The sequence below is a fragment of the Bacidia gigantensis genome (genome assembly GCF_019456465.1).
Source record: "Bacidia gigantensis strain McMullin 20006 chromosome Unknown contig_180, whole genome shotgun sequence".
Classification (NCBI taxonomy): Eukaryota; Fungi; Ascomycota; class Lecanoromycetes; order Lecanorales; family Ramalinaceae; genus Bacidia; species Bacidia gigantensis.
Window position 1 is genome coordinate 3,001,409 of NW_025408596.1, and position 23,279 is coordinate 3,024,687.

A 23,279-nucleotide genomic window follows, 5' to 3' on the forward strand; every position below is an offset into this window, starting at 1 on the left:
TTCTAAGACAAAAGAAGTCTAGAAACACTATATACTATATTTGAAGGAAGGCAATTATTCAATATACTCTAAAGAAGACTTAGTCAATAATATAGATAAAGAATTAATTCCCAACTTAGTAGAAAATGCCTAACAGCAGCTATCGCTATACCTAATAGATAAAGAAGATGATTTATAGGACTTAACGCTTAGCTTTTTATCTTAGGATAAAATAATAGAGGAAAAAGAATCCTTTACTAATAAAAAAATACTAAAAAAAAAAGATATTAGCGAACTCTAAAAGCAAGTAAAAAAAACACTAGAGCTAATTAAAAAAGCAATAGTAATAAAGGAAATACTAGAAGCAAAACTAGGTAAATTAGCTTAAAGTAACTTTAAGCAGTTTAAAAAAATAGAGAGTAAAAAGTAGGCACTTAAAAAAAACTACTTCAACGTTATAGGAGGTTTTATTAACTAGGAATATTTATAATTAGATACTAAAAAATAAATAATTAACCTAACGCAGTTAGTAATTATCCTAATTAGAACTTTTAAATAGGCCCTTTAGTAGGTATTAAGCCCCAATTTAAGCGGCTTTAGACAAGAAGAAAAGATTATTAAAATCGAAATTAGCAAAGGCTTAATCGATCTCTTTAAAAGACAATATTAGTATACTACTTAAAGACAGACTAATAGTAACTATAAAGCTATTATTAGTAAAAGGATCTTCAAGTTTAGCAAGTTTGTAAAAAACATTAGCTTTTTATTTAGCTATATTTTTCTTATAATAGTTAAAGGAAAAATATATATTAGAAAGCTTTTTCTATTTAGTAATATTAGCAGCTAACTCTTTATACTGCCTAGCCAACTTTTTTCCTTCCTAGGAATTATAGGGAACAAAATCCTTTAATTTTTTATAAATCTTTTTCTTTTTTTTTTAAATATAATTCCCTATAGATAATTAATAAAAGAAATAATAACATAGAATTAAAATAGACTTATATATATAATTAGAAAAAAAAATATTATATCGATAAAAGCGATTAAAAAGTATATAGGACCTGTAGGAATCCTAGTTATTAAAAACGCAATATTTAATACTTTTACCTAAGCTTTTATAAAAAGAATATAGGAAAGGCATTTTATTACCTTAAAATTAATAGAGCTTAAATATATAAAGTCGACGCTAGTAAACCCTACTAAGTATAATAAAAGAATATAAAGGAATTGTAGAATAAAAGGAAATCGCAGGGACTAGCACTTCTTATATATACTATTACTAAGAAACTTTAAAAAGTAATATAAAAAGGTAATATTACGCCCTATAGGCTATATAGCGCATTAATTATACTAGAAGAATAAAAGATACTTGTTACTAGTTAGCTTAGTAAGACTAACTAGGCCTACTTGTTATAATATAGTATTTGCAGGGTATATATACTAAAGCCTATATTATAATATAAATAGTATAATTACTATTTAATATATAATATTACTTATTTAGTAATAGATAGTTTGCTCTTTAGTTATTAATATATTTATTACTAAATACCCTAATAGAGCTTTATATATAAATTATATTATTGTCGCAGTATTTAAGCTCGCTGTTTAGAGCTTACCTTCTCTTATATCTATAGCTCATTACTACCTACTAAGCTAACCTAGCTTATACACGACCTAAGCTAGTTGTTACACAGCCCTTGCATAGGCAAACGACCGTTATAGAAGCTTTTTAAAAAAAAAATTCTTAAATATATAAATAAGCTATAGATTATTATATTAATTATAATCTAAGCTAAAATAAAGGTAATTAACTTCTATAGCTATTTATATTTAAAGAAACTAATAGATTTAGCTATATATAATTATGAATAAAGCTATAAAATAGTTAAATATTTAATATTTAACTATTTATTATATATTAATTTAAAGAAGAAGTACTAATACTAGAATATATTAATTATAAATATTAATAAATAGTTAAAAAATATTTAAAAAGCTATTATAATAATATAATTCCTATTATATATTAAAACCTTTAAATACTTAGGAAAAGTAAAACTATTAATAAAAGCTAATTTTATATTATAAAAAGTTTTAAAGCTAAAAACAACTTTTTAAACTAATATAAATATAGTTAATAATAAAAAATAAATATTTATAGTTTATAATAATATATATTATAAAAGAAGAAGAAGTATAAAAGCTTACTTTATATTAGTTTATTAAGGGGTAATAATTATTAAAGCTATTAATAGTTTTAATAGTCTAAGTCTATAATATTTAATTAAATTTTTAATTTTTAATACTTATTTTTTTGATTTTAATTTTAATTGTCTAAAAAGTTAGTAAGTATCTATTCTATTAATATAAAGTAGCTCGTCTGCATAGATAGCACCCGGCGTAGCCCATAAGGCTGAAACGGCGTAGGATTTAAAAAAAAAAAAAAAAAGATTCAGGAAATCGGACTACTATCCTCCTCTCTCCTATCCTTGTGCGCCATAAAGCGCGCAGGAGATAGCTCGGCTGAGAATCTGACTATGCTCTCCCTGTTGAACAACGAACATGCAAGTCTGGGATGAAGAGGTGGGGGAAGGTCTGCATGGCCATTCCATGTATGTTTTGTTTGAACGCTCCATCAAGAGTGATATCTGGTACAACAGCATTCTTTCACTATCTCTCGAACTTGCGAACGGATTCAAAAAGACCAGGTATTGGGATCGCCTCATAATTTCCGTGGAACAATGCGGAGACTGTGCAAGCTCGTTCTCTTGAAGGGCCCTCAAAGGGCAACGTCCAATAACATCCACGATAGGGACTTTAGGTACTGCAAGGGCTACGATGGGGCTAGAAGCAGGATCCAACAATCTGCGTTCACCTAGCTAGCCTTTGAGGTGTGAGGTTTTGTCTCTACTCCGGATGTACCTGACTGACACTCGACCGTCATATCCCGAGCCTCCACTTCTACCCAAAGCACATATCAAAGGCACGAGAAGTCGGAATCGAGGGGGAGACGTGGGCTATCGAATTGCCTGGAATTTCACTCTACCACATTTTTCGGCCTATTGATAGCTTATTGAGAGCCTAAATTGGTAAAGCTCAGGAGTTCTCAATAAGGGATCCTAGACAGCCTTTTCCCCTTCTATAACGGAGTCACATTCCAAAAATGATGAGACTAGAACTACGCAGATTTTACCAATTGATGACAGGTGTTTCCGGGCAAGGTCGTATTGGAAATGGTGTATTGAGTTCCTGATTTTCTCACCTCAAAATTGCTCCACATTATATCACTTCACTCTCACCTACCCTCTTTCTTATAATTGATACATCTAAGTCTTGCTCTAAACTAAATGAGGGTCGTCAACGTTATTAATCTGCGTACCTGCCTTCATTTTCTATTACTAAGACTCATCATCATACATTCATGACAAGCTTAATTCGGCAATATTTCAGGCTAAGGAGTATATCGAAAAAGTCTCTTTTAGCTTGACAGCCGGCCTGCTTAGCTTCTATCATATCTCACTACGCTACGCTTAGGGTAGCATATCCACAAATCGGCTCTGTCTTGATCTTCCACCTCTTCCTCAAACATATTACACCATGGATGAGGTTCAATATCCTGTTCCGGCTACGGCAGTAGCATTGCCATTGCTAGCAGCAATTACATTGATCATTGATACTCCTCCTTTCATTTGGCACGCCCGAAACAAGAACTTCCCAGCGGCGAGTCTTGTCTTCTGGATACTTCAAATCAATTTCTTCAACTTTATCAACGCACTCATATGGCCAACGGACGACATAGCAAGATGGTGGCATGGCGAGATTCTCTGTGATATCGAGACCAAGCTTTCCGCGGCCACTTACCTTGGGGTAGTTGGCTCCTTGATTGGGATTATGCGCAATCTTGCCTCAGTACTGGACACGAAAAACACCGTAATAGCACACAGCGAAGCCCACAAGCGTAGGACTTTGATATTTGATCTATTGCTATGCGTCGGTGCTCCTATCTACATGATGATCGCTCACTACATCGTACAACCAAACCGTTTCTGGATCCTCACTGTCGTGGGTTGCGTCGCGCCATACGACGCCAGTTGGGCTAGCGTCGGTTTGGTCTTCTTGTGGCCTCCTGTCTTTTCTGTCGCGGTGTTCTACTACAGTGGTAAATGTTCCAACGTGTCTTGGTGTTGTCAATTCTAATCCTGCCAGCCTTGGTCATTCACCGTATCCGCAAATATCGTCGAGAATTCTCAACTATACTCAGCTCCTCCAATTCTAATCTGACAAAGAATCGATTTACACGTTTGTTCTGTATGTCAATGTCTCTGATCATTGTCATCGTTCCAACGCAGATTTACAACACATATCGCTTTGCAATCGGGATAAGGCTTCGCTACGACTGGGCACTTGTCCATAGCAGCAATTGGGGTGATATCATACTTACGCCTACTGGAGGCTCAATAATCTTCGACCGCTGGATCCAAATCGCTTTCGGATTTGTACTTTTCGCCTTCTTTGGTATGGGCTATGATGCGCAAGAGATGTACCGAAGGTGGCTTCTACATATTGGGCTTGGCAAATTCTTCCCTTCTCTCCATTTGTCTCGCCACGAAAGAAGACGTCTCAAGAATTCCCAGGGAAGCCGAACAAGTTCAACGAGGAAGCTTAGACCCTTCATGGCCAATCGCATCCCACGATTCTCGTACCGCTCGCTGTAAGCTGTGTTCCAAAATCATTCGGGTCTTGACATGCTAATACGTTCACACTATCAGGCGCAGCTCGAAATACGGCTCATCTTCTTCCTCGACTACTTTGTCGCCAGCCTCGGAATATAAACCGTTCGGCAAACTTTCTCCGATATCTGAGCACTCCAAATTCACTCCTTCAGAAGTCACAATGCCAGCATCTGACGCCAACACTACCGGCTCTATGATTGCTTTGAGCGAGATGCCGGTAGAACCAGCTGCAGCGCACTCGTCGACCTCTTGGCTTCATACTTTCCTAAAGCATGAGCATCGTACCGCTCCAGATCGTCGCATGGCTGCCGGTCTGGGCATCTTCGGAGCACCTACTCTGCCTAGAAATGGAACTGGCGCAAGGCAGGACAAGCACTATGGTGGCGACGCTGTCTAAAGCGAGGCACAGGGAAGTCCGTATGCAGCGACTAAGTAGCGATATTGACCTGGTTGAAGCTTATTTGAGATGTTGCATGCTTTTGACTGCCATTTTAAGGCCTATCATGAGGCAAATCACCCCGTAGTGGAACGCACTCAAGAGATAAATACTCACTCATGTTTGCTTGATCATAAATCTGTGGCAGCTTCTCGTTGCTGAGGAAGACACATTTCAAGTTTGTTTGTTATTTGTCTTTATAGCTACCTACATGAAAAGAAAATGATATCAATGCAGCTTTCATGGCACCCCAACACCATATCATGCGGCCGTCGCCGCCATGGCTAATGATCCTTGATTGTGAGAGCCCACGGTATAGATGTCGTTACACTTCCCCCATAACCGCTGACACGAGGCTTGCCAGCCCAATTTGCTTAAATCGACTGAGGCAACTAGAAAGCTTGAATCTTCGTCTGCGTATATCCTCGCTCGGCTACCCATGTTGGGCGCTCTACACCGGTATACCAAATTTGGATTATTTGACCCTTGGAAAATAAGAACATGACCTGGATTGGGGTTCAAGCACTTACCGTCTAGACTTTCGCGTCTTTCTCGCTTGAGTTCTTGTGTGGCTGGATTGTAGACGATGATGTTACCGCTGTTCGTTCTTCGAAGCTCCTTTGGTTCGAATGATTCCGTTGACATGATAGGTTGAAAAAGGGCCGACTAAGATGGAGTTTGATTGGTTGCTATTGCCCTGAGGAGAAGCACGAAGACTGGTGCCTGGTTCTTGCTGGGGGATAGAAATGGTTCTCTGTCACCGCAACCCGAACAAGACGCAAGAGATACGTCTTATAAAAATCGGTCTACTGTGGCACGTCTGCCTACAGGCTGTCATGCTGGACAATCACCGTGACAAAAACCAATGACTGCATCTTGCGACAGCTCCCTGAACCACATGGAACGGCTCGGGCCTCGAAATAGCTATGAAAGCCCCGTTGCTGCCTGCGAAGCATCGGAAATGTATGGTGGCTGCCTGAGGAGTGGCTCCCATGGGCTGTGTAGGGGGGCGGAGCAAGCACAAATGCAGCCCTACAGCACTTTTCAGGGGCGGGAAGGAGCCTGCGGAAATTCCTCCACACCCACGGGATGACTATTCCTGGAGACACAGCCACGACATGAGACAGATGGACCTCGAGAATTACGACCTTGCAGCCTGCCGTCAATGAACACGAGCTTCATGCTGACGGCGGGCGCTTGCAATGAAATCCGCATTGGCCAGCCTTACGACCAATTAGTCGCTCGAGTCTTGCTGACCATTGCAGCAGCTTTTCCTCCAATGATTCGAGACCCCAGCCTGATGAGTTCTGGACTCTTTGAGGCACAGAAGACTGCCATAGCCCTTGGACTCCTGTTTCATACGATGCACGATGCTTACCTGTGGCTGATATCCTGACAATTGGCCAATCACCGCTTGCCAGTTTCTGACTGCGTCCTCTTTGGGGAACTGTAGGATTGAAGGCTGAGCAAGATGTATCTTCTGCCCGGGCATGACGCTGAAGAAACATTGCTTGCAGACAGCCTTTCCAGAGGGTGCTGCAGGCATGCTAGGCTCAACAACAGGCTTAAAGCTCATTCATTTCGCGCCCATTGCTGAGTTTCAACCTGCCACTCGCTTCCATCGTACCAGCAAACACATTCTCAACCTAGAAATCAGGGCACGCCAGGCATCTCCTGATTGTTGCCAGACTACATTCAGCTATCCCGCCAACGCCCAAGCTTGGGAGGATGACAGCACCTGCTCCATCGCTTCACTCGGAACCGTTCCTTACAAGACGAACTTTCTCTAGTCTTTGGCCCATCACTGAGAAGCCGACCCAAGAGCCATCAACATCATCCACGCCTGAGAAATTGAACCCACATGGAAATGAAGAACGTCAGCAAGCCATTCGACGTTCCTCGACTGACCCACACACCTCTTCGAATACTAAAAATGACCGCATCTTCGAGACACGACGTGCCAAAACGGGTCTCAGCTCTACTCAGTCCAGCATCAAGCGCAGCAACACCGGGGATAGACTGAGTCTCTTACGTCGGCTGTTGCATGGCAGGCGCACTGGGGGTGACCCCCGCCTGTGCAGGGCCCTAGCCGACACTCAACTATTGACACCAAGAATTCCGAATCATTTGAGCAGAGCAAGCCATGGGATCAGAAGGCAGTCTTGTCCCTTGGTACGTTTTTCGAACCCTAAACTTAAGCCCAGCCTTGATTAACATCATTGTAGACGGTGGTGGCATCCGGGGCTATTCAGCACTGCTGATTATTGGGGAGCTTATGAAGAAGATTAAGCATATAGAGCAGAATATGCCTCCAGGACCAGATCCTTGGGACGGGCCTGCTCACTCTAGTTACCATCCAGTGGATCCCGATCAGGAAATGTCTACCGATAGTGACGATTCCGCCAGCGATAGCGCTTCCAAAATGGCGGAATCATCTGCGTTTCTGCCTTGCCATTACTTCGACTACATAGCAGGAACAAGCACTGGGGGCTTGATCAGTATCATGCTAGGGCGACTTCGGATGAGTGTCGATGAATGTATAGAAGAATATCGGGCACTTGGTGACGAAGTCTTTGGAAAAAGACGAATTTTTCATTTACGGTCTATCCCGCCAATCTGGCTTCCTCGTGAGAAGTACAATCACAAAAACCTTGAAGCAGTTATACAAGATTTAGTGAAACGAAAGGTTCCGAAGATTGGCCGCTTTCCTGGGGGTAGGAACTTCGAGTTCGATGAGAACAGGTGCCGAGTGTAAGTCTCCCAAAAATCTTGTATAGGCTGCGCTAATGATTTTTAAGAGTCGTTGTGGCATACCAGGAAAATCCTGAATCTGGAACGGAGCAAACGTACCTCTTTCGCACTTACAAAAACCTGAGGAAACCATCTGACCCGGGGCAAGCCATTCTATATCGTAATCCTGGACCTGCAGACGACATTGAGATCTGGAAAGTCGCGCGCGCGACCTCTGCCGCCCCGAGCTACTTCAAAGAAATGACCATTGAGGATCTGAAGTACTTGGACGGCGGCTTTGGTGCCAATAACCCATGCTTAGAGATCTATCAAGAGATTCTGAATATCAACAACGACAACGAAAATTGCTTGGGCTGTATCTTGAGTATTGGTACTGGCAAAAACGACGAAAAGCGTTTACAGTCGCAAGCAGGATTCAGGGAAAGCTTGAAATTGGGCCTTGGGAAATACATTCGGTTCGAAAATTTCGCCAGAAAGTGGGCCAGCGAGTCAGAGGCGCCTCATCGGGCCATGCTAAGCAATTGGCGAAAGTCCAACGAGGCTTTCAAATACTGTCGCCTCAACGTAGTTGATGGCCTTGCCCGAATGAAATTGGACGAATGGCGACGCCGGAGTTCGGCAAGATTGGCAATTGGTCGGAATATTGGAAGGTGCAATCGCCGGATGAAATCGAAAAAGAGCCTACCGCAGTCTGCAAAGGATGCCCAACAATTGAAACTCCGACGAATGAAACACGAGGACGACAATGAAAGCAACGCGACCGATTCCATTGCAGCCAACGATGCCTCAGACCCCAAAGAAGAGCTTGAAAAGTTCATACCTGATTCTTACAAGCCTTTGAATAAGACCATTGAGACAATTACGAAACTGACTGAGACCTACCTGGCTCAACAAGATTGCCAAGATGAGCTTGACCAAATCGCGAGTCATTTAGTCGAGAGTCGTCGTGCCCGCGTACGAGCAAATCCTGACCGTTGGCAGAAGACGTGCTTTCGGACCTGGTATCAGTGTCAAGTGCGAGGCTGCCCAAGAGGCGAGTCCGAGTATCCCGACGCTCATGCAATGCGAAAGCACCTGCTCGACAAGCACAAGGATAAATTCTCCAAGCACGATGACCAAGCGATACAGAACCTGAACAAGACCATTCTCAATTTCAAGATCACAGTTCGTTGAATTCGTTCATCACTGGAAATCGTACCTATAAAAGTATATATCATAGATACCCCAAACTTAGAATAATGATTGTAATTCACGACCGCTTAGAGTCGTTGAGATACTCCTGATACTGGATTCCTAAGAAAGGCGCAGGGTGAAAGCCAATTGCGGGCTTCCAAGTCCTTTTGGTATCCTTGTCATTGTCCCACTCCTACTATTTCACTTCTTCCTCCTCCTCTTCTTCTTCTTCTTCTTCTTCTTCTTCTTCTTCTTCTTCTTCTTCTCCATCGTCCTCATACATCTCAAAGCTGTCATTGTACGTCGGCAAGCCATCGTAAGGAAGACCCCCAACAACACCCGGAGCAAGTTCAAGACAATCTTCCTCCGAGTCACTCGCAGTCCCTTGAGGGTCCTCGACGAACACGCTGAAAGTCTCATCAGGATCGTCACCAAGGGTTTCTTGCCTCTTCTTCTCCGCTATTTCTTTCCACTTGCGTGGGAGGAAACGTGTCTTGCGCCACCATATTCCGCCGAAGAACATCACAACTCCCACTGTATCTTGTTTTTCGTCGACTTCTGGCTCGTCCTTTTTCAGCCCAACGAACTTGGCGACTTTGCCCAACATCGTAGAGTCTTTTTGCTTGTCCCCAGCACTTTCTCCGCCCTCTTCTGTATGTTTACTTTCGCCTGTAAGCATATTGTCATAGCGCAAAGACCGCCAACTGATATAAATCCCGGCAGTAATCACGTTATCCTATAGTCTGGCGCGGTGTTTGTTTTCTCGAGCCCATTCTCAGAGTCCCGTAAGGTTGAATTACAACAGTTCAAAATGGCGATATCAGGGAAAAAGCCTTAGACTGTGTAGGCTTATCAGTGCAGCTGATTGACGTGCTCGTCTACCGAGGCGGCAAGCAGGGCTTGGTGGAGTATCCCACGCATCAGGCTGCTTCGACTTTTATGTCCCCACCTATGCAGGCCGTTCCGACGTCAGGCTTGAGCGTTATCGAGGTTAGTAGAACTCGGATACGCTGGCTGGCCGAGTCCATAGAATACCGAAGCGGCTTTACCAATTCTTTGAAAGAGTCGGAGGAAGATTGAAAGCCTTGCTCAATGAGGCAGTCTTCAGAAGGAGAGACAGATGGACAGGCCACGGCCGGATGGAAATCCTGGTGCGCATCCTTAGCTTCATGAAGACCTGGAATGAGTTGGCTGCATACGACTTGCAAGCCATGGAGGCTGGCACAAGCTGTAAGCCAATCGTTTCCACCCCTGTGGCATGATGTGAGGCACCTGCCAATAGCCTTTCGTCTCACCTCACCCCCTTCGACTTATCACTTATGTCTATCCGTTTATTCTCATTCCATCTCCCCCTCTTGCTGGATAGGAAAAGATCTATGGGGCAGATTGGGTTGCACACGAAGGAGTCTTTCAACGGTGAGGACTTTATGCCTGTTTCTACTCCATTTAAAGGGGCAATACAAAAGGCCGATCAGGCACCTTCCGACAGCGATTCCGAATCTACCAGTTCCGTTGACCGCGTTTCTCATGCCACAAATTCCTCACAAGTTGATTCCCAGGTCGGTGATGGGCTCAATGACCCGAAGGAAGTGCTAGAGGGCACATTTGAGGACGAAAATTGGGAGAGGGTCTCCGATTTTGCTTGCAATATAACAGGAGCGGCAAGAAATGCCTTGTTGAATAGAAAACATGTCGAGAAAGTAGTTGCCGTCATCACCTATTGGGAGACCTCGAACAAACTAGAACACCTCCGAAAACATGCTGATCAGCTGAGCAGACATTTCAAGGACTCGTTCAAGTTCGACGTCTTAGTTTACAAGATTCCAGACAATATCACCGACCTGGATTTCGTTGGAACCATTGGCGGTGAGCTGAAAAAAGTCTTGAAAGATCCAGACAGCTTGTTCATCTTATACTACGGAGGGCATGCGTCCATGAAAGAACTGTCGACTGAACGGTCGTGGAAGAAAGAGCAATATTCCACGTCACCTGAGATTGAATGGTCGTCGGCGATGCGGATACTTTTCAAGAAAGATGTGGTTTGTAGCACACTCTTCATCTTCGACTGCTGTCATGCTGGAGGGATGATCGATCAAACATTGCCATGGAACACATCCTGTGAGTTACTCGGCGCCTGCGCAGCCGATGTACAAGCCTCCTTGGAAATTTCTTCATTCACAAAGGCCGTCCTCGAGGAGGTATCGAACAACACCTACGACGTCTGGGAGCTGCATGCCGCCTTATGTGACACTGACAAACGAAGACATCACAACCTAAAAGAATTTCCCTATTATACAGGCTTTATAGGTCATGACCGTCCACCTACTTCGACACTCATCAAGAAAGTGGGGTCTCATGATGGATCTGAGGATCGACCACGGACCTCTTCCGATATGTTGGCCCGTCTGGAAACAATATCGGACGCGGTAATTTGCATCGCTGTCACCTTCAAGTGCACTGCGGAAGTGTTCATGAAAGAATTCGAGGCGGTTGAGAAGGACTGGAGACGGTGGTTCAGATTTGCGCCAACCCAATGCGACGATATCATCGTCAAAGCATGCCGTGGCAAGAAGTTGATTGCTGCCTTCGACAGCAACTCCTGCATCACAATATGGTCATTTCCCGTCTGGCTTTGGGACGCCATGACCCCGCTCAAAGGTTACCAGCAAATTGGTATTATTCGTCCACAAAATCTCGCGCTCGCTGCAGCAAATGCACAGCCTGATCTTGCAGTGCCAGATCCCTCATCCAATATGGCAACGGGCGAAGTCAGTCACTCACCACGACCAGATCCCGGAGGGCGAAAGGAGAGAGGATGACGCTTGCCCGGAGTCGACAAACCCACTATTTGCTACCTCTATGAAGGCTGAAACCATGTTGAAGCTGCCAATAAAGAGCCTGCTGGAGCAGTCGGTAACACGTGATACGAGTAATTTCGAACGACGGCGCAACAGGTTCTCGAGCGCTCCGTACAAAAAAAGCTAGATCATTTGAGTAGCGAGCTTTCCAGTGCTTCACTTCCTCCATAACTGCTTTCCACGAATCGTTTCCGCTTTGACGAAGCAGCTGGGCTGGATTCACGTGACTTTCCGAATTTAATCAACGCCATAGACGATCCACGTGAGAAGAAGAAGGCGTCAAAGATTCAGGGGTTCAAGACGCCAAAGGGCCTTGAGTCTATGCTTGCTGGGTTTAAGCATGGTATTGAGGCATGATCCAGTGTATCGATGAACCTGTACATGGCTTTGAATAGATGTTTTTGGCATGTTGACAGATATGGGGCTCACACACGAATAAAGCTTGGGGTTCGTTTGAGCGTATTTGGTAAAAAAATTTGTCATCAGAGATGGTTTCGGTCCTCAACACAGGATTTTCGTGACAGATCATGATGTGAATCTGACCATCTTCACTGCAGAGAATGCGCGGCAAATGTGAATCGTGGAATGATTGAAGCTAGAATTCACGTCGATCACTGTCCTTGTCGAACAGCAGACTTCTGAGCCTGTGGATGTCCAAGAAGATAACATCATCCTTGTTGGCGTCCAATCCACCCTTAGTCGTCTTCTGAGATGCATTGACTGTCAGTTGTGGATCCATGGCTAAGACGGCTACTTGTCGCTGTAAGAAACCATGAACTGAATTGAGAGATTCGAGTGAAAACCTAACAACAACTCTGGGAAGGGGGCAGTTTCTGGATATATAGCCGAGCTATAGAAGGCCACATCAGGCAAAGGGCTGCGGCCTCCCGGTGCTGGCCCAGGCCTCCCCTGAATTCCTCTGATTGGACAGGAGGCCCATGGCATATAATCTGAGTCGCAATCAATCATGATGAAATAAAAGACCATTTGCTTTTTCATGGACCGTGTAGATAAGAATTGTTTAAATCGTATCGTCCTGTCGTTGGAGTTCTCAAGAATAGGAGCATGCATTTTTCTGCTCCAAGCCGAAATTACGGGCTTTCCGGGCCTGGCTCCCGTGGCTCAACCCCCTATCAGAATAAAATACGCTGAATACGCTGAAGCGTGGCCACGAAAGCGGTATTATATTGCACGCGTTGTCGCATCTCAACAGCCATAATCTTCTATATTTCTTCATCGCCTTTATCGCCCATTGTTGATCGCAAAAGCTTCAGTTCTCTTCCTCGCGTGATCGTAGAGTCCAGATTCACCACACATCTTGCGCTGACACTCCCAATACCGCTGACCCCTATCACCACTCCACAACCTCCTCAGACCACAATGTCCTTCCTCACAGGCGTGCGCCCAATTCTTCCACCTCTCTCTTCCTCCTTCCGCCTTACCACCACCCTCCGCACCTTCACAACATCTCCAGCATCAAAATCAGCCCGCATGTCCATAATAGGTCGCCTAGCAGACACGCCCGAGCTAGTGCCCACTTCGACCGGCAATGATCTAATCAAGTACTCGCTTGCGACGAGTAGTGGCCCGAAGGACAGGAAACAGACGAGTTGGTGGAAGGTGACTTGTTTTCCCGGGGACAAAGTGGGGTTGAAGGATTTCATGAGGGGGTTTGGGAAGGGGTGAGTTTCTCTCGCTCATTCTATTTGAGGTTGGGTGGAGGGGGAGAGAGTCGCTGAGGGGGTTGGAGAGACTTGCATGAGAAGGGAAGAGCGCGGAGAAGGGATGAATCAGCCAGGGATTTGGGAATAAAGAATCAAGTACTGACTGTCGCGACTACCTCTAGAACGCTGATACATGTGGAAGGCGATTGCAAGATGGATAAATTCAAGGACTCGGAAGGGAAGGACAGGAGTGCGCTGAGTATCGTGCAGAGTAAGTCGCCTTGGAGCATGTGTTCCTGCGCCGTGAGGGAGCTGACAAGTTCGTGCGCGTACAGAGACCATTGAGATTCTGGATCGGAGGGAAAATGAGCAGGAGCAAGGCGAGGGAACGCAGACTGAGGAATATGTAGGACGGGGGTACTAGGACTTGTGGCGATAGATTCGGATCGCGACGAGGGGGTACGATAATACGGGAGACTTAGGTACGATAGGGGTATAATTCTCAACTTTGGCGCTTTCGGTCCCCCCGTTTTGGGCGTCCGTGCCTGTACGATATCATCGTTTGGAAGAGACTGTGAAACGGATCAATCAAAGGGGCCATTGTAAATCCAGCGCTCCTTCGAACATCTTCATTTGCATATATGGGTATCTCATAGCTGAAATTTCGTCCTCGTCTTCTCCATCCCGCCTTTCCACTCCCACTCCTGTCCACTTCCCCTTTGAATCCCTTTATCGACTCTTCGAAGCTTCAAAGTGAATCTTGGTCCTAATTCCTGCAAGCCCGCTCGTATGCCCTCAACTCCTTGCACGTCTTTCCCATCTGGCCCAATGACATTCTTCTCCCTCTCCCTCTTTTCTCGGAATCCATACCTGTGTCGCCGGAGGAATATGTAGTCTCGCTGATTGTGCAATGTAATGACTTGTCGCCCCTGCAATTCTGACTGCGAGGGGAACAGCGTGCGAAAGAGATGCCCAGTCAGCAGACCGAGCGGTGTACGGAAATTGTTTAGTATTAATTCTGGAATATGCTGGGTGGGCTGGCCATGACCAGGCAGTTTCTTGCCTTCGAGCCAATTGCTTATGGAGAAGTGGAAGGTAGGGCCTTGGGGGAGGTGAACTACCGTGAGGCCGGTGGGTTTCTTTTGATCTTCTTTGAGGACTATGACGGCTGTATAGTTTCGATTGGAGGCGAAAGAGGAAATTTCTTTGACAGAGAATTTGTGGCTGTAGCGGTGCGCAGAGCGAGGTATGTAGGTGCTGAAAGGGAAGAGACTGGTGAGGAGATGTGCTTCGTAGTGGAGCGTGGAGCTGAGAGATGTGGTGATTAGGATCTTCGGTGTCGGAGGAGGGTCGACGCTAAAAAGACTTGGAAATCGTAAAGCGAGAGTCTCAGGCGCGAGATCCAGATTCGTACTTGTGGTGGATTGTACAGGACTGGTGGCTCGTTCTGTGGCCGTCCTTTTGGTAGGAGGCTTGCTCTTCTCCTCTGTCGGCTCAGTCTCAGACTCGCTTTCCGAATCTATCATACTGTCCATCTCTTCAGCTGACTGATCCTGTGCTTCGTCTTCAATGCCATTTTGCTCAATTTGCCGAGCTTCTTCCTCCAACTTCCTCCGCTTCAAACGTTCAACATCCACTGAAATACCTAATCCATCGCCAGTGTCTCGATCCACGTCATCCCATATCCTTTTCCTTTCCAGAGTCAATGGCACATTCTTTCGTATCCTCTCTTCCCGAAGCCTGGGATCTTGATCCTCTTGCTTCCGCCTTCGGCGACGCTCATCTCTCGTTTCATTTCCTAATGCCTTCTTTCGTGTGATGTGTAGTCGTTGTCTCTTTTCTCGATTAGAAGTTTTGAAGGGTAGTGTAGCTTTCGGGCCGACTTTGAGCTTCTTTGAAGCCATCGTCAATGCTTGGGATCAGTGTCAGGTAACATTCCTTGTGATTTCCTAGTGCGGAGTGCGGAGCCAAAATAGCTCGTAGGGCTGAACACTTCCACCGCAAACCAATTTATTGACTCATCAAAATCATTGTGCCTGTGCAATTGCTCACAAGTCTCATGTGACTTAGCATATGACAGCACTGTTGCAACTCACACGCGCCAATGTGAGAATCCGAGCTGCGCACTTCAAGAACAGCCCAAGCAGAACCTTCACATCCACCAGCACCAGCTTTAGATATTCCCTTCCATACCAACGATCCATCATGTCCTCTGACATGACGACTAAGACTGGTCAGCCACTCGACAGACAGACACTGGACAATTTGCTACGACGGCGTCTTTTCTATACTCCTTCCTTCGAAGTTTACGGCGGCGTCTCCGGCCTTTATGACTACGGCCCACCTGGCTGCTCATTACAAGCAAATATCCTAGATACATGGAGAAAACATTTCGTCCTGGAGGAGGATATGCTGGAAGTCGACTGTAGTATGCTTACGCCTAGTGAAGTCCTCAAGACTAGCGGTCACGTCGACAAATTCGCAGACTGGATGTGCAAAGATCCAAAAACAGGGGAGATCTTCAGGGCAGATCACTTGGTAGAAGAAGTACTCGAAGCGAGATTGACAGGTAATAAAAAGGCTCGTGGTGAAGAAGTAGTTGTCGACGAGGCGAAAGAAGCTCAGAAGAAAAAGAAGAAAGCGAAAGACGCCGGCGCAATAAGACTTGATGATGCTGTGGTACAAGAGTACGAAGAGACGCTTGCGAAGATTGACAACTTTGGTGGGGAGGAATTGGGCGCTCTCATCCTCACGCATAAGATAAAGAATCCTACAACTGGTGGTGATGTACTGCCTCCGGTCGCCTTCAACCTCATGTTTCAAACATCCATTGGCCCAAGCAGCAATCTCCCGGGCTACCTACGACCGGAAACCGCTCAAGGTCAATTTCTCACTTTTCAAAAGCTCTTAGATTTCAATCAACAATCCATGCCTTTCGCTTCTGCCTGCATCGGTAAGTCGTTTAGAAACGAGATTTCGCCCAGGGCCGGTCTCCTCCGGGTACGAGAATTTATGATGGCAGAGATTGAGCACTTTGTGGATCCTGAAGGAGGCAAGAAGCATCCCAGGTTTGACGAAGTTAAAAATGTAAAGCTCGGATTGCTCAACAGAGACGTGCAATTATCAGGCAGCACAGAACTCACGCACATGACCATGGGCGAGGCTGTCTCAACCGGCATTGTTGACAACGAAACTCTTGGCTATTTTGTGGTGAGAATCTGTCTTTTCTTGTTACGAATCGGCGCGGATCCAAAGAAGATACGATTTAGGCAACATATGAAAAATGAAATGGCGCATTATGCTTCCGACTGCTGGGATGCTGAACTTTTCACGAGTTATGGTTGGATAGAATGTGTCGGCTGTGCGGACAGAAGTGCATACGATCTCACAGTTCATGCGAAGAAAACCGGTGCTCCATTATGCGTGAGAGAAACGAGGAAAGAACCGCTCACAATCGAGGAATGGGTGGTTGACATAGACAAGAAGAAGTTCGGTCCTAAGTTCAAGAAAGACGGCAAAGCTGTTGAAGCAGCAGTAGAATCATTATCGCAAGACGTACGCGAGAAGCTTTCTCTTGACCTCGAGGAGAATGGTAAGATTGAGGTCGATGTGCCCGATGTTGGTGGTGGAAAAGCAGAAATCGATAAAGATCTGGTTAAAATCGAGCGGAGAACAAGGGTCGAGAATGTCAGAGAGTATACGCCGAATGTCATCGAGCCAGCGTTCGGTATTGGTAGGATACTTTATACTGTCATGGAGCATGTTTATTGGTCGAGGGAAGGCAGTGAAGAGCGAGGAGTAAGTTGTCGCCCCTGCTAATATCGGAGAATATTTGAACACTCACGATCCACAGGTTCTCTCCTTCCCGCCCCCAGTGGCTCCAACCAAAGTCCTTCTCGTGCCTCTCTCTTCCCACTCGGATTTCAAGCCCCTAGTCCGACGCCTTGGCCAGAAACTCCGACAACTCGGCATCACTAACCGCGTTGACGATTCCACTGCAAGCATCGGTAAACGATATTCCCGGAATGACGAGCTCGGCACGCCCTTAGGCATCACGGTGGACTTTCAGTCTGTCAAAGATGAAACATTCACACTGAGAGACAGAGACAGCACGAAACAGGTCAGAGCAGACGAAGACAGGATTTGCAATGCTGTCCAGAGCCTGGTGCAGGGCGAAAGCACGTGGAAGGATATCGCGAACGAATTGCCAGAATTTACGCAACAGGACGTGGACTGATTGACGAGTTAATTGAGCGAATCATTTGAAGGACCGACGTGCTGCAGGCTCCATCGTGATCCTGGCTGGAATAATGCAGCTTGCGGGCAGCTTGGCCAAAATTGGCCATTCTGGGGCGCATCATGCAGGCGATGCGAAGCCCACAAGGCTGGCATTACGACAAAGAGTCCCGATAATCGCGAATTAAAAGCATGACAGGTGGAGAGGATAGCTGCAGCTCCCGAGTGAGCTCTATACACTGGATCCTGGAAATGATTCCCTGGATGAAGGAGAGATATGCTGGAGACAGCGATGTATTATACGCTAGATAGGTGGCTGTAGGAACTAGCTTTTGATCCTACCAACATGTTCCCGGATCCACGAGGCAGCTGCTGGCCTTTGCATGCTGTTCATGCACGTAGACCTTGGCCATCACACTGGTAGATGACGAAAGGACAGCAACGTGCAGCATGATCGACCGATTAGTGCAGGGGTTGTTCCCGTAACTTAACCATCGTAAACGAGATTAGTGCAACCCAAGAAAGGATTAAGTCGCCTTGTTTTTCTGGGGATCCGCCTCCCGCGATATTTCCTCCCCTGCCCACGATGATGCTGCAACTGCAAGACGAGAATCTCCATACGAGCGCGGCGGGAAAGAGATCGCTACTGCATGCATGCCAGAAATGCGAATGAAATGAAATCGGCAGGCTCAATTGTCCGCAAGGTTGTCGCTTTCTTCCTCAACCCAAACCCAAAGGAACAGAACGAAATCTTACGAGTTGATCGCCCCCAACTGCCGTCAGCTAGTAATTCGAAGTCCAGCACAGCCAGCCGCTTCAGGCCAGCACACTTCATTAGAGCTGTCTCGATTCGGTATCGTTGCTTGACGATTCCATCAAACCAACCGCCAGACCCGAGACCTCCGCAGCTTCCCCGTCGCTGCTTACCCAAGATGTAATTTCTCCAGCTTCTTGGCCAGCTTTGATTCGCCCACCATGTGCCTTGCCAGGGCCCCATGAGAGGTCCAGAGCCTCTGCTACTCCCAATCTTTTACCCTGTCCTGCAGGGCGGTGAGAAGTCTCATTAGCTGCTGATCGCCCTTGTCAATGCTTTCGTGCGTTCACCAGCTTGAAGATGTGCTGTTCGTGACCTTTTCGTGCAGCTCCTCTCGTTCGTTCATGCCTTTTGTGCTTGTCTGGCCATTCGTTTTGTTGACGTTGATGCAAAAGCACTCTAATACTACCTTAATGTTTAGTTTGAATCCTGTACGCTGTCAATTGACCTGCTGAAGCTCCACCACAACCTCCTACGAAGAACAGCTCCATGAGCTTGCACATCTCCGTTTGAGCATGAACGCCTACATAAGCTGGAAATATATGGTACAGATTGAAAAGTAAAGAGGCTCTGTCCCCACAATATCAATATGCGTACCTTCTGGACATATTGCTTGACGATCATCGTCCTCGCAGCCAATAGCAATCCGGCAGTTGGAGGGAGACTACTCGTATTACCACGTGAAGAGACGGCCAGCAAAGCAGCGCCATCCACCGTTTCTACTCCTCCGCCCAGTTCGGCAGCCTCACAGTCAGCAGTCTCTATCACAGACTCCTCAGCGGTACCATCGTCTCAAATTGAGTCTGCCTCTTCGCAGGAGAGCGACAGTGGCAATGAGACAGCATCAGCTACAAGCCCAGATCCATCTACATCGGGTGTGGTCATCGGTCCTACTCCAACGCCCTTCAATGGATCCATCAACGGGTCAATCACCAACCTTCCACACATCGAAGGGTTACCTATCCACCCAGAGGTCACACCCGCATTAGCAGTCGCTGGAGCATTACTGATACTGACTGGGGCCTTTTATACCATCATCGGCATCAAAACAAAATGGCTGCATATCTTCTGCTCGGCGACATACCTCTTCGCACTCTGTGTCACAATCCTCATCATCTATGTGATGCACCCGCCTGTCTCAAACGCTGTTCAAGGAGCCTACTTTGTCGCAGCAGCAGTCACAGGTCTCATTTTTGGTGCAATCGCCGTCGTTTTTGCAGATGTCACTGAAGGGCTAGGATGCTTTCTCGGCGGTTTCTGCTTGGGGATGTGGTTCCTGACATTGAAACCAGGAGGCCTTATTACTTCTACTGCGGGCAAGTCAATATTCATTGCTTGCTTCACTGTCGGCATCTTTGGGCTCTATATCAGTCATTACACTCGTCCTTACGGCTTGATTGGGTCAACATCTTTCGCCGGTGCGACAGCTGTATTATTGGGTGTTGACGTTTTCAGCCGAGCAGGTCTGAAAGAGTTCTGGTTATATATCTGGAACCTGAATAATGGGCTCTTCCCGCTTCATTACGACGGTCCATACCCGATCACTCGAGGCATTCGTGTCGAAATCGCTGGGATCATATTACTATGCATTCTCGGTGTAATGTCCCAGATGAAAGTTTGGAACATCATCAAGAAGCGACGGGAGGAGAAAGCCACCGAAGAACGGCGCAAAGCTTTGGAACGTGATCAAGCTGAAGAAGAGCTAGGCAAAAAGCTGGAGGAAGGCAACGACCGCGATATGCAGATGTGGGATGCAGTATATGGAAAGAAAAGCAGCACTCGGTCTCAGGTCGATTCTGGCATTGGAACAGATGAACCAAGCACTTGCAAGGGCTCAATGAGTGTCGTTGACGTAAGGGATCTTCCTGAAGGCTTAGAGATGCAGAACCTAGCATCATCGAAGAGCTCGCAAAAAGGAGGCAGGGTTGTTGTGGTTCACGTTGGCCAAGATGATGAGATTGTCGCAGTCCGACCGGATGGGAAATCCGTGAGGTCTGTAGCTGACACATCAAGAGAGGCATCGATCCGTGAGGTACGAGCTGCCGTTGCAAAGTCACAAGCCTCAGAAACTTCTTCAATCAAGTCATCAAAAACTACCAGAACAATACCCAAGCAGCAAGCCACATTAATGATCGATCCAAACCTCTCGCTCAAGCCGAAAGTCGTTTCACCACCCTTCAAAATTCCCGATGATTCAGCCTCGCAGCACAGCGACGACAAGTCTTCAATTGCAACTTTTGCGGAGTCTGATCGGGCCCCCGAACGACCTGCGAAAAGACTTTCCGGCTCGGCTCTCATCAGAAAAGTCTCGGGCAGATCAAAACGTCGCTCGATGGGGCGAACAATCTCCGAAGAAGCCCTTGTCATTCCTTACATCGAAGAGGACAGAGTCTCCTCAGTTGCCGCAACCTTAGACGGAGTATCCATTCACAACGCAAGTCAAGAGAAGCTGTCTACGGGAGGCCATAGCCCAGCTACGTCCAGTGTCAAATCAAATGAGGTCTTCGCTACCCCACAACAAACTCCGTGGCATGAGGAGATTGACCTCTCATTCGGTCCTTTTGGACGAAATGCGGGAGACACCGAGCGTGAGAGTACGTTAACAGAAAAGCAAACCCAGAACCCTCTTACAGGGCATGCGCTAGGTCTGAAGCCGGTCACCAAGTCAGAGAGCCCACAACAATTAAGGACTCAAACCAGCCTTTCGGGGAATCTACCGGATCGCACGTCCAAAGTAGTTATGGCCTATCGTACCAACGAGTGGGCCAAGCATCTTGACAGCGCCGAAGCGCCGATACTTGAGGAAGAGAAACTCACGAAGCCACAAGCAGAGCCCGAAGAAACTGCCCCAGTCAATATTCAAGAGCTCCAGCAAACACCGCTTAATGCGGAGCCTGCCCCTACAGCAAATGCCATACCGGAAGATACAGCAAGCAAGGAACAAGCATCAACACCAGACCACATTGACAAGGCTTCCGTCAACCCATATTTCAAGCAAAAGTCACCTCGCATCTCTCCCTCGGCACCGAACTTGAATGTTACCAAGACCGTATCGAAGTCTCCGTCTCGTACCTCCCTCAGCAGCAACGACAGCAACCAGGAGTCTTCTCGTCCTGCAGCAGCTAAAGCTCGCCAATCACAGACGCCACGAGGCTTCCGGAGCAGCTCTTCTCCAATGGTGAGCTCACCTCTAGCAGAGGAACCAATCGAGGAAGGAGTCGAATCGTCTTTCGAAAATCGCTTCACTCCCTCACCTATGCATCTAATGTCGCAGCGTGACGCCATCATTCAAAGCAAGCCTTCTTCTACTTCATTGTTGAGTCCTCGGAATGGTCTCACTCGCAACCCATCTGCTAGCTCCTCATCCGCCGCTTTGGTGAACCAAGACTCGGACAACATGCCTCTTTCGCATCGAAGATCACTCCTTCAGCAGCAACATCAAAACGGCTCCCAGACGCTGTTGTCACCTCAACGAACTGTTTCTGGCAGCTCCACGCCAGTTTATACACACACGATGACCTCCCCGATGCTGTCTCGAAACCCATCGCGCCTCTCGCTTGCGCAGATGAAGTCTCCTTCACAGAACCCGTCGCGTGACTCCACCTTATCAGCCTGGCGTGCCTCACTAGCATCTGACAATGCTCACCAGAACGCTAGCCAGAACGCAGAGCTGGAGCAGCGTCGACTTGAGCTCTTGGCTGAAAAGCAGAGAGCGATCAACAGCAAGCAGGTGGCACAGATGCAGGAACACCAGCGAAAGAGCCAGCTCGATAAAGAGATGATGAAGAGGGGCAGTGCGATGATGGATGCGCACCGGGAAGCAATGAGGAAGATGCAGGGGCAAGTCAATCAAGGGTTGGCCAATCGCCCTTAGAAGGCTAGGTAGGTACGAATACTTTTACAGGCGCTTTGTGCAATGGAGTCTGGGCATTGTGGGAAAAGTTTAGTGGAAAAATACCCCTTCATGCTGGATCATCTTTTGCTTTCAATTATGGTATTTAGCGGTGGAAACGAGTATCTATGGGTCATGACTATTCAACAACTATTTACATAGGGCCTATATTCTGGCTGGAGATGCCTGGGTACAGGAATACCACCATAATGTGTGAAATTTAATTTCTAATCAAGAACTCTTCATCGATCTCATCGATCTAGCCTGTGCTCCATTGGCTCCCAGCTTCTCTATCGATTCTGCAAGGGCACGGCGTGATGTTTAAGCTTGATCGTGCCTAAAACATCACGCTTGATGTCCAGCGGTAAGGCAATTCCGATGCCTGTAAGTTGAAGCACCGGAGACGAGAAGATCCAATCACTTTGCGTCCCCAGACTTCTCTGGCAGCGACTTCGGCTCTGGTGGGTTGACAGTGATTGGCTACCCAGAGCGATCCTTATAGCTCAGGGATCATCCAACATGCTTGGAAGCGTACCTGACCCGACAGTCTGGATGCCCGAGCTCCTAAGCGATTGACCGCGCTTATGCCGTGCCGGAGGAATAAATAGATCAATCGAGCATCTGAGGGGATTCGCTTCATCCTCTACCCTTCCGCCATCCACCTCACATGTGCTCTGTTGTGGGGGGTTGCCGGCATGCAGAGCACCACCGGTCCAAACGGGCACCTCAGGCATCCCCTA

The 23,279-nt window shown here is 46.7% G+C and overlaps 8 protein-coding genes across 8 annotated transcripts; 5 read left to right on the top strand and 3 right to left on the bottom strand.

Annotated features, from left to right (window-relative positions):
• Positions 1–3,579: 3,579 nt before the first annotated feature.
• KY384_003847 (uncharacterized protein) lies at positions 3,580–5,112 on the top strand (the record flags this gene model as incomplete). Its single annotated transcript, XM_044812356.1, has 3 exons — positions 3,580–3,940; positions 4,189–4,531; positions 4,752–5,112. The coding sequence occupies 3 exons, from the start codon at positions 3,580–3,582 to the stop codon at positions 5,110–5,112; spliced, it is 1,065 nt and encodes a 354-aa protein (XP_044671489.1).
• A 300-nt stretch (positions 5,113–5,412) lies between these two features.
• On the bottom strand, positions 5,413–5,796 carry KY384_003848 (uncharacterized protein; the record flags this gene model as incomplete). Its single annotated transcript, XM_044812357.1, has 2 exons — positions 5,413–5,534; positions 5,682–5,796. 2 exons carry the CDS (start codon positions 5,794–5,796, stop codon positions 5,413–5,415), a joined length of 237 nt encoding a protein of 78 aa, XP_044671490.1.
• A 1,498-nt stretch (positions 5,797–7,294) lies between these two features.
• KY384_003849 (uncharacterized protein) lies at positions 7,295–9,075 on the top strand (the record flags this gene model as incomplete). Its single annotated transcript, XM_044812358.1, has 2 exons — positions 7,295–7,902; positions 7,950–9,075. The coding sequence occupies 2 exons, from the start codon at positions 7,295–7,297 to the stop codon at positions 9,073–9,075; spliced, it is 1,734 nt and encodes a 577-aa protein (XP_044671491.1).
• Positions 9,076–9,271: 196 nt separating this feature from the next.
• Positions 9,272–9,754, bottom strand: KY384_003850 (uncharacterized protein; the record flags this gene model as incomplete). The annotated part of the gene is made up of 1 exon (XM_044812359.1): positions 9,272–9,754. The coding sequence occupies one exon, from the start codon at positions 9,752–9,754 to the stop codon at positions 9,272–9,274; it is 483 nt and encodes a 160-aa protein (XP_044671492.1).
• Positions 9,755–10,394: 640 nt separating this feature from the next.
• Positions 10,395–12,060, top strand: KY384_003851 (uncharacterized protein; the record flags this gene model as incomplete). Its single annotated transcript, XM_044812360.1, has 2 exons — positions 10,395–11,843; positions 11,866–12,060. 2 exons carry the CDS (start codon positions 10,395–10,397, stop codon positions 12,058–12,060), a joined length of 1,644 nt encoding a protein of 547 aa, XP_044671493.1.
• A 2,187-nt stretch (positions 12,061–14,247) lies between these two features.
• On the bottom strand, positions 14,248–15,501 carry KY384_003852 (uncharacterized protein; the record flags this gene model as incomplete). The annotated part of the gene is made up of 1 exon (XM_044812361.1): positions 14,248–15,501. One exon carries the CDS (start codon positions 15,499–15,501, stop codon positions 14,248–14,250), a length of 1,254 nt encoding a protein of 417 aa, XP_044671494.1.
• Positions 15,502–15,802: 301 nt separating this feature from the next.
• Positions 15,803–17,834, top strand: GRS1 (Glycine--tRNA ligase 1, mitochondrial; the record flags this gene model as incomplete). Its single annotated transcript, XM_044812362.1, has 2 exons — positions 15,803–17,395; positions 17,451–17,834. The coding sequence occupies 2 exons, from the start codon at positions 15,803–15,805 to the stop codon at positions 17,832–17,834; spliced, it is 1,977 nt and encodes a 658-aa protein (XP_044671495.1).
• A 1,402-nt stretch (positions 17,835–19,236) lies between these two features.
• On the top strand, positions 19,237–22,521 carry KY384_003854 (uncharacterized protein; the record flags this gene model as incomplete). Its single annotated transcript, XM_044812363.1, has 1 exon — positions 19,237–22,521. The coding sequence occupies one exon, from the start codon at positions 19,237–19,239 to the stop codon at positions 22,519–22,521; it is 3,285 nt and encodes a 1,094-aa protein (XP_044671496.1).
• Positions 22,522–23,279: the final 758 nt, after the last annotated feature.